General features: G+C 33.8%; 1 protein-coding gene across 1 annotated transcript in view; it reads left to right on the top strand.

Annotated features, from left to right (window-relative positions):
- Positions 1-15249, top strand: part of ORC5 (origin recognition complex subunit 5) — an 88877-nt gene extending 73628 nt beyond the window's left edge. Inside the window, exons 13-14 of the mRNA XM_001371395.5 lie at positions 9810-9922; positions 14698-15249. Of these exons, the coding sequence (XP_001371432.1) occupies positions 9810-9922; positions 14698-14743 (159 nt within the window). The 3' untranslated portion in view covers positions 14744-15249. The remainder of the gene's footprint in view (positions 1-9809; positions 9923-14697) is intronic.
- The last annotated feature ends 2127 nt before the right edge of the window (positions 15250-17376 follow it).

Raw genomic sequence — 17376 nt, 5'->3', positions numbered from 1 at the left:
CTAATTGTAGAGAACAAATGAAAAGATGGCAAGAGTCAGGGCAATCTTTCTTTGAGGTTCTTATTGCTGTGCTTCCTGGTGTTCAGCTTGCTGGGTTCCACTAGTAGAAGGAGAGAGAGGGACATCATCGGTGGTGCTTACCTTCAAGATGGAGAGAGAGAGCCGAATAATTGCTAAGCCTCTTAAGGACCATTTTCTCAAGAGTGGCTCTGCTTATGATTAGTACAATAAGAGGCCCAGTTGGGTCCATTCAGTGGGTGAAGGTCATGCCTTTCTGGGAAAGTCTCTACCACTTTCTGCATCCTAGGAACCCTCTTTTTTTTTTTATTTTAAACTTAACAGTCACTCCTCCAAAAAAGCACTTTTATGTAAACCAGAACTCCAAAAGAAGATTGTCCATAAAATAGTGGATTTTTTCCATATCAGTTGAATTTTTAATTAAAAAGTATACAATAAATTTAGCTGTTTACCTTCAAGACTATCCTGTTTGTCTGTTCTTCCTTTCAAATTTTATCTGTTCTTTTCTGTGCACTTTAAAAAAAAATGTTTCAGTAGTTCTCTTAAATTTCTTTTTTTCTTCTGCATGTCTTTCCTTTCCTTTGAAAGGCTCCCCACTGATTCTCAAACTTCTTACAACTAAGGGTTTGGGGAGTGCAGGTAAGGTACATTGCAGTAAAATATTTGTCAATTAGAGATCCCTGGTAATTTTGGAGAAGGCACATTGCAAGGGGTTTAAAAGAAAGTGAGGTGAGAGAAAGAAGAGGGGCACTAAATGTGTTTTTTTTTTTCCTGTTGTTTAGTTCAAAGGGGAAGAAGAAGCACAGGACATTAGCTAGTGGGCAAATCAATTCACTTCTTTGAGCTTCAAACATTTTATTTAACTATAAAGAGAGTGACTAATTAGTTGCCAAATCTTGTCTCTACAAGACCTCTCATCTGCCTCTTTCTCTCTACTCATGCCCAGCATCTTTGTTCAGATCTCCCATCTCTTATTTCCTAGACTATTGTAATAGTATCCATATTGGCCTGGCTTTGGTTTTCCTTTCTCCAATCCATCCTCCAAACAGTTGTAAAAACAATTTTCCTAAAGCACAGGTGTGGTTGTGTCAATGATTTGGGCATTTCCAAGTCATACTAACTGCCCTATGGCCAGCTCTCTCCAACTTTACCTGGACTCTTCTAGGATCTCCTGAGCTCTAGGACATGAGATTTAGATTTTTCTTGCCTGGAACCAGTCTTCTGTGTCACCCTCTGACCATTTCCAAACCATGCCTTCCTCCTTTTTCAGTGTGTTGTCTTTTCCCCGTGACATTAAGGAAAATCTAAATTTGTAAATGGTCAAAGGTTACAAAGAACACCATATGAAAAAACACTCAAAATTATTAATAATTAAAGAAATGTACCATAAAATAACTGATTCCATTTCATAGCTATTAGATTAGCAAAAGATGACAAAAAAGGTAAACTACAGTTGTTGGAAGGGCTGTGAGAAGTCAGGCACTTTAATGCCTTGTTGTATTAACAGTGAATTGGTCCAGCTATTCTGGTAAGCAGTTTGGAACTGTGCCCCAAGGTCATTAATCTACATATATTTTGGTCCAGAGAAACCCCAAAAAGATTTTAAAAAAGAAAAGAAAAAGGCTCATGTACAAAAAATTTTTAAACCAGCCTTTTTATTGTATAACAAAGAACTGGAAAGAAAGGGGATGCCCATCAATTGAGAATGATTGAACAAATTATGACATGAATAATTAAATATTATTGCAAGGCAAAATTAATGCTGAATGAGGAATCAAGAGAACAATTTATACTGTAATAACATTGTAAAGGAAAACAATGTTAAAAGACTTCACTTTAATGAGTGCAATGACCAAGACTCAAGAACGAATTAGAAAATCTGCATGTTCACCTGCTAACAGAGATTAAGACATTTTGGTGGCATGATAAATGTGCAGATTTTTTTGGCTTGACTTTGCTTATTTGTTATAAGAATTGCCTTTTTTTATAGTTAGAGGAAAAGATTTGGGTGAGGATAAATAGAGGAACATGGGGCTAAGATTTTAAAGGAAGAAGGGTCATTGAAGCATATTTAAAAATACACTGAAGAGAACTGAAGGATGTTCAAAAGGAAACTGACCAGAAGTAACCATTTATATGCATGATGTTTTTCTATTCTGCTTTCTATATAGAAATATTCCTTTATTTTGTTTTTTCATTAAATTTAGAATAATTTTTTCTAAGAATATAAGTTCTTTGAGGTCAAGCACTATCTTAACAGTAAATGATTTCATTTAATCCCTAATCCTAAGCAGTTTTTCAGTATCATTTATGCATGATTACCATCCCACACACTGTATTCCATACTCTATTTCCGTGCCTAGAATGCACTTCTTCCTCTCCTCCGTGTCTTAGAATCCCATATCTTTCAAAACTCAAGTCCTGCAACCTCTCTATCTAATACCTCCTCCATTACCTATATTTCACACACATATGTACCTATATTATCTCCTCCAATGAAATACAAACTCCTTTGAGGGTAGGATTGTTTCTTTTTTTGTCTTTGCATACCCAGAGGCTAAAACAGTATTTGGCACATATATATCACTTAAGAATGTTTGTTGATTAATTGATTCTCTAAGGATTCCAGGTCTGTTCTAATATTTCATGCATTTTTCCTAAAAACCCATCTATCCAAATTGATCTATGATCTGATATAGAATAGTTAGGATTAGATTTTTCCTTTAAATAAATGTGCCATCTAAATGGATTGATTGATTATTCATTTCTCAAACAGCTTTTTTTCTATGGCTTTTAAAATAAAAACTCCCAGAAAATCTCATTTGCACCTCCACCATATTAACAATTCCCTTGGCTAAAACTTTAATTAAAATATTTGTCTGAAAAACTGGCTAGATATACTAGTTTTTGTTTTTTCCAGGTGGTATAAGATAATTAAAATGATGAAAGTAACTATGGACCCATCTGGTCAGTCTCACCTTTCTTAAATTTAGAGCTTTATAGCAGCTTTTCTATGTTATTTCTACTGCCATAATCCAAGGTAGATACAAGTCCATTAGGCAGAGAGAATCTAGGACCATTTTTGGAGCCCCTCAGCTAGACGTCCTTACACATGACCTTTTATTTTGCTCCATATAACTGCAACCATACTAGACATTTTGGGGCCAATTTTAATTAGTATTTACTCTAGGACAATTCCTGAAGAGGTCTGAAGATCAGACACTAAAGTTAAAATGACATAGTGACAACGGGTAAATTCTGATTATTCTTTTCACTATTCACATTTTATAAATTATATTTTGTTCCTTTTTTGCCATTTTAACTTATTTTAAAAGTCACATTATATCTACCCTTTGCCCTGCCATATACTTATGTCTTGGGCCAAATACTAAAAATTGTGACCTGGAGTTTCAACTGAATTCATTTTCATTGATTAATTACTGCTATTTGTCATAAGGGAAAAAACAAACAAACAGTGCTTATACTTAAGAAGTTTCTATCTTCATAAGTTTTCTAACAGGAATCAAACTTCATACAGTGTCTTAAATGTTCATGGTGTTAATTTGGAATATAAGCTCCTTAAGAACAAAACATGGGTCATTTTTGTCTTTGTATTGCCAGCTCCTAGCACCATGCTTAGCACATAGTAGTTCCTTGATAAATATTGTCAATTGAGTAAGCAAAGAATTGGCCTTTAGTAGACATTCTAAAGGGCAATCATGAATTTATCAATAAAGTTCCCTGCTTGAAGATAATAGTTCCAATTTAGTCACTGACCATAACATATTTACATTAGAAATCTGGGAACTGAGGGAAGATCATATTGGGTACAAAGATTTTTAAATCATCTAACAGCTTTTTTAAAAAGGATTGAGATGTATTAAGTTTTTTTTTTTATATCAAGAATCAGAAGTACAATAGCAATTAGATTCTAAAGGAGAAATAGTCCTGAAAGACATAATTATAGTTTGCTGTTGTTGTTATTCAGTCAGTTTAGTTTTGTCTGACTCTTCATGAACCCTGTTTGAGATTTTCTTAGCAACCAGGAGTAGTTTGCATTTCCTTCCATAGGTCATTTTATAAATAAAGAAATTGAAGCAAACAAAAATTAAGTGACTTGCTTAGGGTCTCATAGCCAATTAGTGTTTGAGACTAGATTTGAACCATGGAAGATGACTCTTCCAGATTCCAGGCCTAGCACTTTATCCACTATACCACCTAGCTGCCCTTAAATGTCATTCAATCATTTCAATCATGTGTGGACCTACCTGACTCTGTTTGGGGTTTTCTTAACAAAGATACTGGAGAGGTTTGCCATTCCTTATTCAACTCATTTTTACACATGAGGAAACTGAAGTAAATAGGGTTAAATAACTTGCTCAGAATCGCACAACTAGTAAATGGCTGAGGCTGAATTTGAACTCATGTCTTCCTGCCACGAGGCCCAACATGCTATCCATCATGCCAGCTAATCACCCTAGGAGTATACCAGACTACAAAATCACATACCTTACTACTTTTATTTCTTTTTGTAATTTAAAATGATATTCATCTACCATAAGTAAACATGAATATTTCATTGTATGGGGAACAAAGAAGGTTGGAACTGTAAATTATTAGATATCTGAAGGTTTTGTTTTTCTTAAGTTCATAATGAATTTTTTTTTTGCATCTCTGCCATTTCTCAATACTCTGTCATTACATAATTCCCACTTTCTTTTTCAGTAGCCCTCCTTTTGAACAAATGGTTGTATTAGCAGTGCCTGAAAATGTGTCTCATTTGCACCTCTGGTCTATCGCCTCTCTACTTAGGCACAACTGATATTCTTCATTAATATTCTGAAATCACAATTGGTGACTACATCATTCATCATTCTGTAGTCTTTCAAAGTTGTTTTCTTTACATTGTGGCTTTTGGGTAATTGCTACCCTGCTTTTTATTTTGCATCAGTTCATGCAAGTGTTCTTAGATTTCTGAGAATCTTTTCTTAGAGCAAAATAATATTCCATTATGTTTGTATACCACAATTTATTCAGCCCCAGTTGCTGGATATTCACTTGGTTTCCAATTCTTTCCTGCAACAAAGAGCCACAATAAACATTCTTGTGGACATACGTTCTTTGATCTCTTTGGAGAATATATCTCAGTAGTATCACTGAGTCAAAATATATGATTTTGATATATCGTTTCAAATTTCTTTCCTGATCATTTGACCAGTTTACAGCCCCACCAACAGTGCATTTCTGGGCTTGACCTTCCATAGCCCCTTGAATAGTTGCCATTTGCATATATTTGAGTTCCATTGCACCTTACAAAAGTGTGGAATAAATTCACTTACATACTAATATTTTAATAACTTACTCCTTTATTGGTAGGTTGATCCTACCATTCTGTTGATTTTGAGCAAGCCTCTGTGAGAAAGAGTTTACCTGAACTAATTTTTCAATTAGAGCAAAACCAAAGATAGAGTCTAGATTTTCTGTTACAGTTCTAAGAACTTTGTGAACACTTGGTAAATATATGGTGAAAACCCAGTTTTGGTCCATTGTTCCTCAACTGCTCATTTACTAATAATTTTTGGAGGTCTGTGTTGGACCTTTAACCATCTAGTTGTTTGATGTTAGACAAGTAATTTTACCTTATTGAACAATTTTCTGAACTATAACTTCAGGAGTTCTAGAGTAGGATGATTTCTAAGCTCCCTTCCATTCATTGTGATCACATCATGGATCCTTGGAATTCTCCTCATGAATGACACATAAGCTAAACACTTTTCCAAATAAGAAATCCCATACTAAGTCAGAGCCAACAAAAGAATAGTACACATGAAGATTTCTGCTTATCTTCCATCGAGTCTCTTAGACCCCAAATTCAGGGAAATAATAGTAATTTACCTTTCAAAATTCCTCTAATTGTCATAGCAAAGTAATTTTGAAGGAAACAAGAACAAGATTTTAAAAAATGAAAACAAAATCTAACCATGAAATTGTTAGATATAAACATTTCAGTTTAAAACAGTGATCTCATTGATAAGCAGTCAGTTAGGGACTTTCTGATAGATTTATTTCCTATACTATAAAATTACTTAGGGTTTCAGATATTTCCTTTTTTAAAACCCTACATTCACATACTTCTATTAAGTCTCTTTTTACATATAATTCGTATGGTCTTAGGGAGTATACACCATATTGATTGGCTTCATGGCACCACTTCTGTCATTTTTGTTTTCACTGATTTCTGAAAGGGTAAAAATATAAACAATTTAATTTTCTCAGGACAGCTTTTTTTTATGTTAACATAATTTGTTCTGGGGTCATTGAGTTTAATTCCATGAGACTAGTCCTGGGTGGTAATTTTGCATGAAATGTGTTTTCCAAATGACATCTGATTTTCAAATTGCCCTTGGTTACATTACTGTGTAACATCTGTACACACTTGGCTACCAGGAGCAGAGGGCTTTAGACAAGTAAAAGCAACTTGGTTAAATTTGGGCATAAATGTGGCTTGTTTGTGACAAATCAATAAAACATTAAAATGGGATTTACCTAGTATTTACTACCTTAAAGATGGAACTTCACACTGAGCATTTAATTTCAAGTCTCATGTTATGATTTTAAAGCATAACAATAAAAACATTGATCTATTAAAGTTTTAATATAAACATTCATATCTAAATTATTACAATAAAATGTTCCTAATTATAAAACTGCTTCAGAAATTAAAAATTAAATGCTCTGCTTATGAAACAGCACAGTGATAGATGCTGACTTAGCAAAATACACATTTCTTAGTATGACATTCAAGGTCCTCCATAATCTGATTCAGTCTACTTTTCCAGCATTTTTCCACAGTACTCTCCTTTGTGCATTTTTATTTTAGCCCATCTTTACTGTTGTAAAGCACTTGACACATACATAGTAGGCTCTTCATAAATGCTTGTTCCCTTCCCTGCCCCCCACTATTTTTTACTTCTTGGTCTTTCCTCCTACTGTTGTACTTCTGCTCACACCATTAATAGGCCTTGAATAGATATTTTCCCTTCCTCCTTCCCCCTCACCTTATCCCTAGCATTTGAAATCATCTTCCTTCATGGCACATCCCAGGTGCTGCCTCCATTATTCCCTTCCTGGCTATGATCCTTGACTCTTAAGAGTCTTAAGTCACATTATAACTCATGTTAGAGTTACATGTTTCTTCCCACCAAGTAGATCATAAAATGCTTCAGGGGAAGGTCTGTAGTTTTTGTCTCTGTTTAATATATATAATCAACATGGCTGCCATAGTTCCATAGGCACAGAATTTATTTCTCTTGAGCTGTTTTTTTAAAATGTGATCACTGGAGCCAATTCTTGATAGAAAGGATCAGGGAGTTTGTAAATAATCTAAATCCATAGCTCATCCCCCAACTTTAGATTAGCTAATAATAATCTCTTATCTACTAATTTATAGCAAAATTGAATTATTTCAAGTTTCTTACTCATTTATTTACCTTGCCAACACACTAGTTGAGGTTTACCTGTGATAAGAATGACCTCGCTGGAGTTATTTACTAGCTAAATGATCTATCCTTTAATAAGCAAGCGTTTTGACAAGCAGCTAATGATAAAATGAGATAACGTATATAAAGGCTTTGAAAACATTAAAATATTATGTTAGTGCCAGTGCTTGTTATTATCATTTTGTCCTTGCGATTGCCATCCCCCAAGCCTGGAATAATGCTCCTTCTACACCTCCAGTTCATAAAATCCCTTTTTCTTCAAGATGTAGTTTATGTACCAGCTTTTCCACAAAGTCTTCCTTGATGCCCCTTAGCTGTTAGTGCCCTCCTTCTCAGGCTACTTGGTATTTAACTACTTTGACTTTATAATTGTTCTGTATGAATGTATATGTATGTGTACTTGTCTCTTTCATTATAATTTAAGTTGTTTATGAGAAGTGATGATTTCATTCCATGTATCTGATTTTCATCTTTATGTCTGACAGAACTTAGATAGAAATAGTTTATTATGATGATGATTAGCTTTTACATCCAAAGTTGCTGGTAAATAAAAATACCTATTCTGAAAAAAACATTTATAATGAAACAATCACTGGGTTAAGAATCAGAACATCTAGATTGTAGAAAATCTTGGCTATTCAACTAACTTGCTGCATGATTTTAGACAACTCATTTTAATTACTTCTCTTTAATTTCCTTGCCTTTAAAATAAAGGAAATGAACTGGAGGATCCAAAGTCACTCCCAGATATGATGCAGAAAGTTGTAATTTATTTGTTTCATCAATATAGAACTAATTTTGGATGAATACTGTTTGGAATATTAAACTACTTTCTACCTCTTCAAAAATAAAAGACTTAGTTTTTAATAGTTCCTAAATTTTGAATATTCTTTATTTTTCACTTTTGTCTGATATGTGTATTAACACAATACTAAAAGATTTACAATGAACCAACAAAAGTAATTTTCAAAATTGTGTATTATAGTTATATTAAGAGTTAAAACAGTATTTCACTGGAAGCTTTTATGACCTTCAAACCCATTCTTTCTAGAGGATATAACTTTGTTTCATTGGTAGTCCCTAAATATAAGGAGCCAGCAGCAAGCACAAGAGTGATTAGCTAATAATGGTGCACTAGGGTGTAAAAGAGCAGCTGTAATAACAGTATTATGCTTCTTCATTGGCTGAATAGATATTTGATTAAACAGCAGTCTTAGGTCATATTTTTCTCTTACAAAAATAAATTTAATAAAAAGACAAATTAGTAGTTGTTAAATCAAAAGAAAGTTCAAATAGAAATTGATAAGATTGGTAAGTTGTTAAAAGCCTTCAATTTTTTCAACCAAAATAATTTGCTTTGTTCATTGTTCTTGAACATCTATAATGTGTTAGTGCTAGCCTACGAAGTGGGCCATATTAGTTCCCAATTTAGATGAATAAGCTAATGTAACTTATACCAGTTCTTATGTTGAATTGTTTGTGATAAGGCAATCCTGGATAAGATCACATAGCAGATCATCAAAGCTATGCATTTCCACTTCTTTCCACTGCCTTTCTGTGTCTCCTGCTGGTCCACAGCATGGAAACTTTGGGTGTGAGTACAGAATGAGCCTGAGCTAAGCCTTTTAATGCTTGGAGCACCTATCATTCCTGGATTTCAAGCTGTAATCCTTTAGATGATGGTCCTGTGAGATGGATGTTGTTATACTATTTGGTTTTGACTTGTCAAACCTTAATCTGTGGCAAATCCAAGCCTTGGGCTATTTTCCTGACTGACTGGTCAGTACTCAATTTTAAAGTAAAACCAACCCAGGGGAAAGGGATGGGACAGGTTATTTAGCTATTGGTACTTTTCCCCCTTCACTCCCCATTTCTACCTCTTCAGACTGGGGAGAAAAATCAAAGACCACACATGGTTTGAATCCCAAGGAGAATAGATTTTTGATCTTTTGCTGTATTTGGATAGAAACTTCAAAAAACATTTATGTGTTTTGGGAAAGTGTTTTGATTTCTCATTTTAAAAGGGCAGTGCTCATATTTCTGAGTCATTAATGAAACAAAGTATTTTGTTCAATGGAAAAGAAAATAAGTGTTCCTCAAGAATAAAGATGCTTGTTCTGTTAGTTAAATAGGGTTCTGAATGTATGACTTATTTCAGAATAATCATATTTTCCTTGCAGTTTTAGATTCTTTATTAAGGATTTTTTAAATTATTACATTGAATTATGAATGAAAATGCTACCAATGCATCTTTTCAAAGAAATTAAAACTTTGATGTTTTCTTATTTCTAGATCACCTCTCTTGTGACCCTTCAGCTGTTAACTTTGGTTGGCCATGAAGACCAGCTTGATGGACCCAAGTACAAATGCACTGTGTCTTTAGATTTTGTCAGAGCTATTGCAAGGTCAGCTCAAAATAGACTTTAACATAACTTATGGAAGTGGAAATAAATTTAATAGTATTTATTTTTAAAGAGAAGAGCTCATTTGACTAGTAGTGGAAAAGAACCATGCAGGTGGGAATCCATACCACGTTTGAGAATACTCCCAGAGCCCATGGCACATTCTTTTTTCTTTTACTTCTCTTCAGTCTGTTGAATCTTTATCCATTAGTCTTCATCTGTTTGACATTTAGAGTGTGTATTTGACTTTTTAAAATAGCTAAAAGTTAAGCCACACACACAGCAAAGTCTGGTAAATAGGGTGGACAATTAGGATGGGTAATGCTGGTTTAATCAGACGTGAAATAGGACCCTAAAATAGTTTTCTGTGTATGGCTTGCAAACAGGTTCTGAAAGTACTTCCAAAGAGAAATATAAGGATGATTTGACTAATGCCAGCATCACTGGGATATGTTAAGAGATCACTTTTTTTAAAAGAGATTAGTTCTCCCCTGCCCTTAGGTTATAAATGCAGGTACATTTCTTTTTTTTATAGTCATACTTGTTTTTTAAGTCATTCTTTGTCTTCTGATTTGTGGTGCATTATATGAGATGGTTCTACCATTGACCTCCTTGGAGCATAGCATACATCTTTTGTCATCTAAAGTCATAAAAATGTTACTTTTTTCTGGTTCCCTTTCCATTCCTTTAGCATTTTTTGTGTATCATGCAACTTAATTTATTACTTAGGTCTCATAGTAGTTTCTATCTTCAAATTGAAATGCATGGTATAGGGATATATTGGCTTAGGTTGGCATAATGTTAAGCCTAATTTATCACAAAATTTAGAACAATAACAATAAAATACATTTAACTCTTTATGAAAATCTGAAGGATTTCTGGTTTAGTTTTCTGACTAAAAGAAACATGCCTCAAAAAATGAACAACTAAATAATACCAAAAGTATCTAATATTTATATAGCACTTTTAGTTTGCAATCTACATTTTATTGGATCCTCACAAATTCCTCATGATTGATGGCATTATTCCTCTCTTACAGATTAGGAAACTTGAGGTTTATAAAGGTTCTAACATGCCAAACTCACATAGTTTTTAGGTGTCAGAGATAGGATTTAAACTCCAGAGTCAGCACTGTCTCCTGAGCCTCACTGCCCAAATTGAGTTACTTGTCACTGGGTAGAATCAGACCCTAGTTTCTGAACTTTTATTGGAAAAGCCCTTCAGTTTGTTAAGGGACACTTTCTATATCACCTTCTGTAAACATCATAAAAACAAATCTCACCATTAAATAAATGAAGAGAAATGTCTTCTTTTTTACTGTTTTTTTCCCCCCAACAATCTTTGAAATAGTCTCTCGTTTATTTGACCAGGAAAAGTAATAATCATTGTGAAGCAAGTTATTCTACTTCATTCTGTAATCATTATGTATTAGTGTAATAGGAGGGGTGGAAAATACTTAATAGAGTGCTATAGAATAATTGAGCATTAGAGCTATATTGGAACCTTAGAAATTATCCAATCCAGTCCCCTTCATTAGAGATAAGGAAATAATTTCATAGAAGCTAAATGACTTGACCAAGGTCACAGAACTAGCCACTGGCCATCTAGAATTAAAATCTGGGTTTTTGACAATCTAGTGCTTTTTCCATTATATGTATTGCCTGATTGAACTGTGGAAGTCTTTTTGTACATATTTTCTCTGGTTCTAAGACAGAAGAGTGGTATGGGCTAGGCAATGGTGGTTAAGTGACTTGCCCAGGGTCACAAAGCTAGGAAGTGTCTGAGGCCAGATTTGAACCTAGGACCTCCCATCTTTAGGCCTGGCTCTCAATCCACTGATCCACCCAGCTGCCTGCAGTAGGACTTTTTTAAAAAGCCCTTTAAAAAAAATAGTATTAGTACTCTAAGTCCTCTTTATCCCCACCTCCAAAAAGGACCATATTTTCATTGAAATGATTTTTTTAAAAGATCTGCTTTGTCAATGTTTTTAATGGGCTTCAAAATTTGTGGCAACATTTTTTCTAATTATAGTAGTGAACAGTGATTTTGCACAATTATAAAGCTCAGTGTGTATTTGCTTCCATTAGAGTTTCCTTTATTTAAAATTTTTCAAAATTTTCCCTAAGAAGGGAGAGAATTTTAATGGGAAAGTTATAGTACAGGAAAACATTCAAGTTTTTACATACACTTACCTAGGAAAGTATGAATTTTAGAATACAAATTATCTAATAATGTTGGATTGCCTCTGCATAATCATGGTTATGAAAAGGGGAAAAACAAAATGCTAAATTCTCATTTGAAATTAAAAGAATATAGTCTATCATTTATGCTTGTATACATTAACCACCAAAATGCCTACCCAAAGTATGCTACAAATGAATTAATGAATGAAATTAAGATGTTATCATTGAAGCTTTCCTAAAACCTATAGGCCTTTTAGATATCTAAGTTGCAATAAGTAATAGAAAATGATTCAGTATTCACTTCAGCATTATAAAATGTCAGGTTATCAAATGAACTATTTTGAAAAATTGGATAGTCTGTATATAGAGACAGAAAGAAATAAAACAGGTCCTAGAAAAAAGACACAAAGAAACCTGGAGTATAAAGGAAAGATACTAGATTGATATCCTAAAACTGCGTGCTCAGCTTATCTTCAAATCATTTAAATTCTTGTTTTTTTAAATAGCACTAGGCAAATCACCATTAAAACTGTTTGACTTTTTTCTCTATCATACTCTTTTATGATGTTTGCTTTAAAAAAAGAAATCAATCGCCTCCCCCAAATAAATCAATATGCATTGCATTCTTCAAGGGAGAAACAGTTGTTCTTTGTGAACTTGATAGACATGAAAAGCCAACAAGAGTTAGAGAAAGTACTTGCAAAGCACATTTTCTCCCTTACAAACCAAAACTTTCTCCAAGAATAAATTGATCTAAGCCTTCTTAATCCATCCTTCTTATAAGAGTTGGATTGTTATTAGCCTGCTATGAATTTGACTGCCTAATATCATCTTGATACTGTCAATATTGAAAATTATTAAATTCTCCTGTAGTTGCCAATATCGTGGAAGATGATCTGCTAAGATGAGTGGACAGATCACTTACAGTGGAAGAAATTAGGAATTTCAGTTACCTTGACAAATGTCTATTTCTTAAGGGAATGGATTTAGCTGTTCTAGTTAACATTCAAACATTTCCTTAAGATTGAAATTGTTTTCATCAATAATACATTAAAATTGCTTACCTTTCTTACTTTTTTTAATCCTCTGAAGCTTTAGTTTTGCTCAATGTGTATTTGCACACCGAAAATAAACCCTAAAATTAAATCCATTTTACCTACTGGTCCTTGACATTGGAAATAAGTTTTATCGTTTTGTCTATAGGTATGTGATTACATGAATTCCTTCTCTTTTTAATAGAAAAGCATCTGCCATGTCCTAAATACCTCAAAAAACTTTTCTTTCTCCCCCTACCACAAGGCTCAACTAAAAAGGGCAATTCAGTTATTACAAGAATCTGTTCTATCATCTATACTTCTCTCCAAATTTTCTGGGTTCTAAAAGCTATATATATAGCAAAAAAGAATATATTGGAAAATAAATATTAAGATATTATGAGTTTCATTTCTATGCCATTATTTTTTTAACAGCTGTTTTGGTGCCAGTTATTTTATAAGAATTACTTTTGGTCATGATCCTTCTGTTTGATAAGGTTAGCATTCCTTAGAGTGAAAGCATTGCAGTCAAATGGTTAAGGTACTTTGGCTCTTCCTTGTCCCCTATTAAATACCACTGTCACCATTGCACTTCACTTAAACTGTTGCTAAATACTTTTTCACAAATAGTTTCCATTATCTGCTATTTTAAAGTATCTTTTGTGTTAATGATGTGCCAAAACTTTTTTTTTAAGTTACAAAATGATAGCCCAAAACATTCAGTGATGATGGTTTAATAAATAAGAGATGCAATTAGCAAATCTTTAACATGCTACTCTCATATGGACGATTATTTTTGCAGCATTCAATATGTTAAGCCTTTCATTTTATACTTATTGCTAGATCATTATATCTAATTATTTTGATCATTTATTCAAATAATAAAACTCTAAGTCTGAATATTTGTAGTGAAGAATGAGTTTAGAGAAAAGAAAATAATTATATGTCTCTCGCCGCTGCTATTTTATTCTGCCTGCCATCAGAGTACAAAAATACACATTCACGATCTATCTGTTGAATCTCATTCTTGAATTTTACAGATTTAGCTACAATGCATACACAGGTCAACTAGTGTTAAAAGACTGAAAGAATGAACACCATAAATGAGGACAGATGAGCTATGCAGTATGTAATGCTTAAACAGGTGGTTTGGATGATAAACAATGTTCAGCAGCACAAAAGATTTAAATACTTTTGCATCTCTAATTACTTTATCCTGTTTATTAGACAAAAAAAACAAGTAGCTGGCAAACTAAATTTCAACTTTCTTTGGCATAATTGAAAGAGTCTTTATACAGTTTGATTGAACTTTGTTTTTTTTTTTTAGATAAAAAAAAAACATTTAATGCCTGGGCAAAAACTTCATTCAGATCTTGTTTTGCTAATAGCATTTCAAAGAATTGGCATCAAATTTATCAGTGTTATGTGCAATGTCATAGCACCAACAGATTGGGAAGCATTAATTGTGAATATTCCTAGGTGTTTTTACAAACCTAAATACACATTGCCCTGAGCAATTCAGCAATGGTGATACTAACAGATTCTGTGTTTTTGTTTATAGGACGGTGAACTTCGACATAATAAAATACTTGTATGATTTCTTGTGAAAACAAGCTTCCCAGCTTCACATATGGACACTGTGACAGTGACTAAGCCAAGCTGTGTTCATCCATCACTTAGCTGGCCAGGGAGAGGAGTGTTTTGGCTCTATTGGATTTGTCCAAACAGGTGCTGGCCCAGCATGGCATCCGATGAAAATACTCTGATTGGTCTGGGTGGATCTGAGCAGAGGACTATTTACCAGAGACCCTGGAGTATTTGGAAGCAATGTGTTAATTATAAACAGCAGGGTTTGAGCACAATCTGTTCTACTCTTAATGATGTTATCTTAACACTGAAATTGCCTGAAACCCATTTACTTAGGACTGCATTTTGCTCTGTGAACTATCCCCTGCGCTTTGAACGTGCCAGCAGCCCTTATTTGTATGCCCAGTTTTTTCACTTCCTCTCCGCAGGAGTCTTTGCAATTGCCTGCCAAAGCAGTTTTTTCCTGAGGCCACCATTTTAAGAGATTGGAATTGTGAAGTGTAATAAATATAAGGTTCTATCGAAATCTTAACGGGTGTGTATGTTTATCTGCGCTGATCATAATTTTCTCAGAACAGAAGGTACTTTTGATCAGATATAGATCAACTTTGCATCTCTGACTGACTATATGGTAACTGCCCACCTGGAATATGCTTGTGAGACTTATCTGGACACCTACTTGTAATTGACTGGCCAAACTAGGACTTTATTAATGTGATTAGATTTTGTTTTTAACTACTAGCAATTAAATTTTTTACAATTAAAACTGTGCTTGTTATGTCAACTCTAGGCCTTGGCTCTAATTTTCTTGCCTAACTTGGTTTTTTGAAGGCATTTTCAGGTTAACATGTGAATATTTGAAAATTTGATGAAGCTCACTTAGATTGCTTGATAAAAAGGCCTCTTTTAAATTTCAATACAAATGGAACTTTCATACACTTCATTTTTTAAGAAAAACTTAAATTATGTACTCCCAGATAAGAAATCTTTCTATACAATAATTACCTGTCACACAGGAACTATAACTTACTAACACAAAGTACAGATTGAACAAGTAATTATTTACTTGATGCATGCCCTGTATTTAACAGGTAAGGAGAAAGAAGAGGAAAAATAAATTATACCCTTCTCTTGGTAGAAGAGAACAAGGAAAGAAATTCCTCTCCAAAAAGGGCACTATTCACTGAAAGTGTTAGCATATCACTTCTATAATGGCCTCATCCTATCCTTACTAGGGACACGCCAAGGCAGGACCAATGTTATACTCAAGGAAAAGGTCATGAGATTTCCCTGCTAGAATGCCCAAGCTTCAGCAATAATGATGCCATTTTTATACAGCCACTTTAAATAAGAGGTGTGGCTTTTTAAGTCTCAATAGTTTGGATTTAGTTTGTTTTCCTTTTTTTTTTCTTAATAGAATTTAATTCCTGGTATCTCCGCCCTTCCTCCCCTACCCACACCATGGAAAGCATCTTCCAGCGGATTAAGTATATTTTCAAAAGACTGTGCTGATCGTGTGTGTGTGGAGGGGGGGGGGGGGTAAGCAAGAAGGGAAGGAGGGAGGGAGGGAAAGAGAGTGAATAAGTTTACTTAAAATATGTTTTTTAGTGCCTGCCTCCTCCTCCTCCCCTCCTTATGCCCTCATGTTAGATGAGTTGTATTGTATTTTCATTTATTTTGTTAAATATGTATTGATTATTTTTTAATCTAGTTTAGATCACAATTAGAAGTGCTGTAAGACATGTGTTTGACCCCTGTGCTCTAGACCATTCACTCATCCTCCTCTTCCCCTTCCTCCTACCCAATTATACCTGTCTTAAATCTTCTTTCTTGGTCTAGACAAGTTATAAATCTTATGAATTAAGGTTAATGACTGTTTAATGTTTGATCCTTCGAGGGGATATTTGAATTTTCACATGGAAGGCCTGAAGCTATCAATAACATGACTTTATTAAAAGGGGATTTTAGTCACATTTAGACAAGATTTCTTTTACAGAGTGGGTCTTTGTACAGTAGAAAGAGTTCTGCTTCTAGAGTCAGAGGACCTGAATTCAAATCCTATACCTGTTATTATTTGTGTAACCTTGGAAGTCTCTGTGCCTTACTATATGTTCATTTTTTATAAAATTGCACAAGGTGATGAGGAAAACAAAATTTTATGTCTGTGTTTATGATTCTTTTTAAATTCTCTTGAAATTCTTTTAAAATTTCTTTTTAATTCTTTTTAAAAAAATACTAATACTATTAAATACTGCTAAAATTCTAACACTTTAAATACTAAGAAGAGTGGTAAAGACTAAGCAATAAGTAACTTGCCCAGGGTCACACAGCTGGGAAGATCAGATTTGAACACAGGACCTCCTGTCTCCAGGCCTGATTTTCTATCCACTGAGCCACCTAGCTGCTCCTGAATGCATGTGTTCTTTAGCAATCCAGTTCAGAAGATGCCTTGCAGCTCTAATTTCTTCAGCAATTTGCTCAATTATTTTTCATTTATCTTTCTATTATATTTATCTAAAACTGAAAGATATTAAAATCTTCCATTATTGCATTACTCCTTATGTCTTATTGTAATTCAGTTAAATGCAGAAGCATTTAGAACATTCATACAAGTTTAATACTGATATTGATTTCTTTCAGCATAGTACAGTTT

This window comes from Monodelphis domestica, chromosome 5 (genome assembly GCF_027887165.1).
Source record: "Monodelphis domestica isolate mMonDom1 chromosome 5, mMonDom1.pri, whole genome shotgun sequence".
NCBI lineage: Eukaryota > Metazoa > Chordata > Mammalia > Didelphimorphia > Didelphidae > Monodelphis > Monodelphis domestica.
This window is presented reverse-complemented; position numbering and strand designations above follow the sequence as displayed.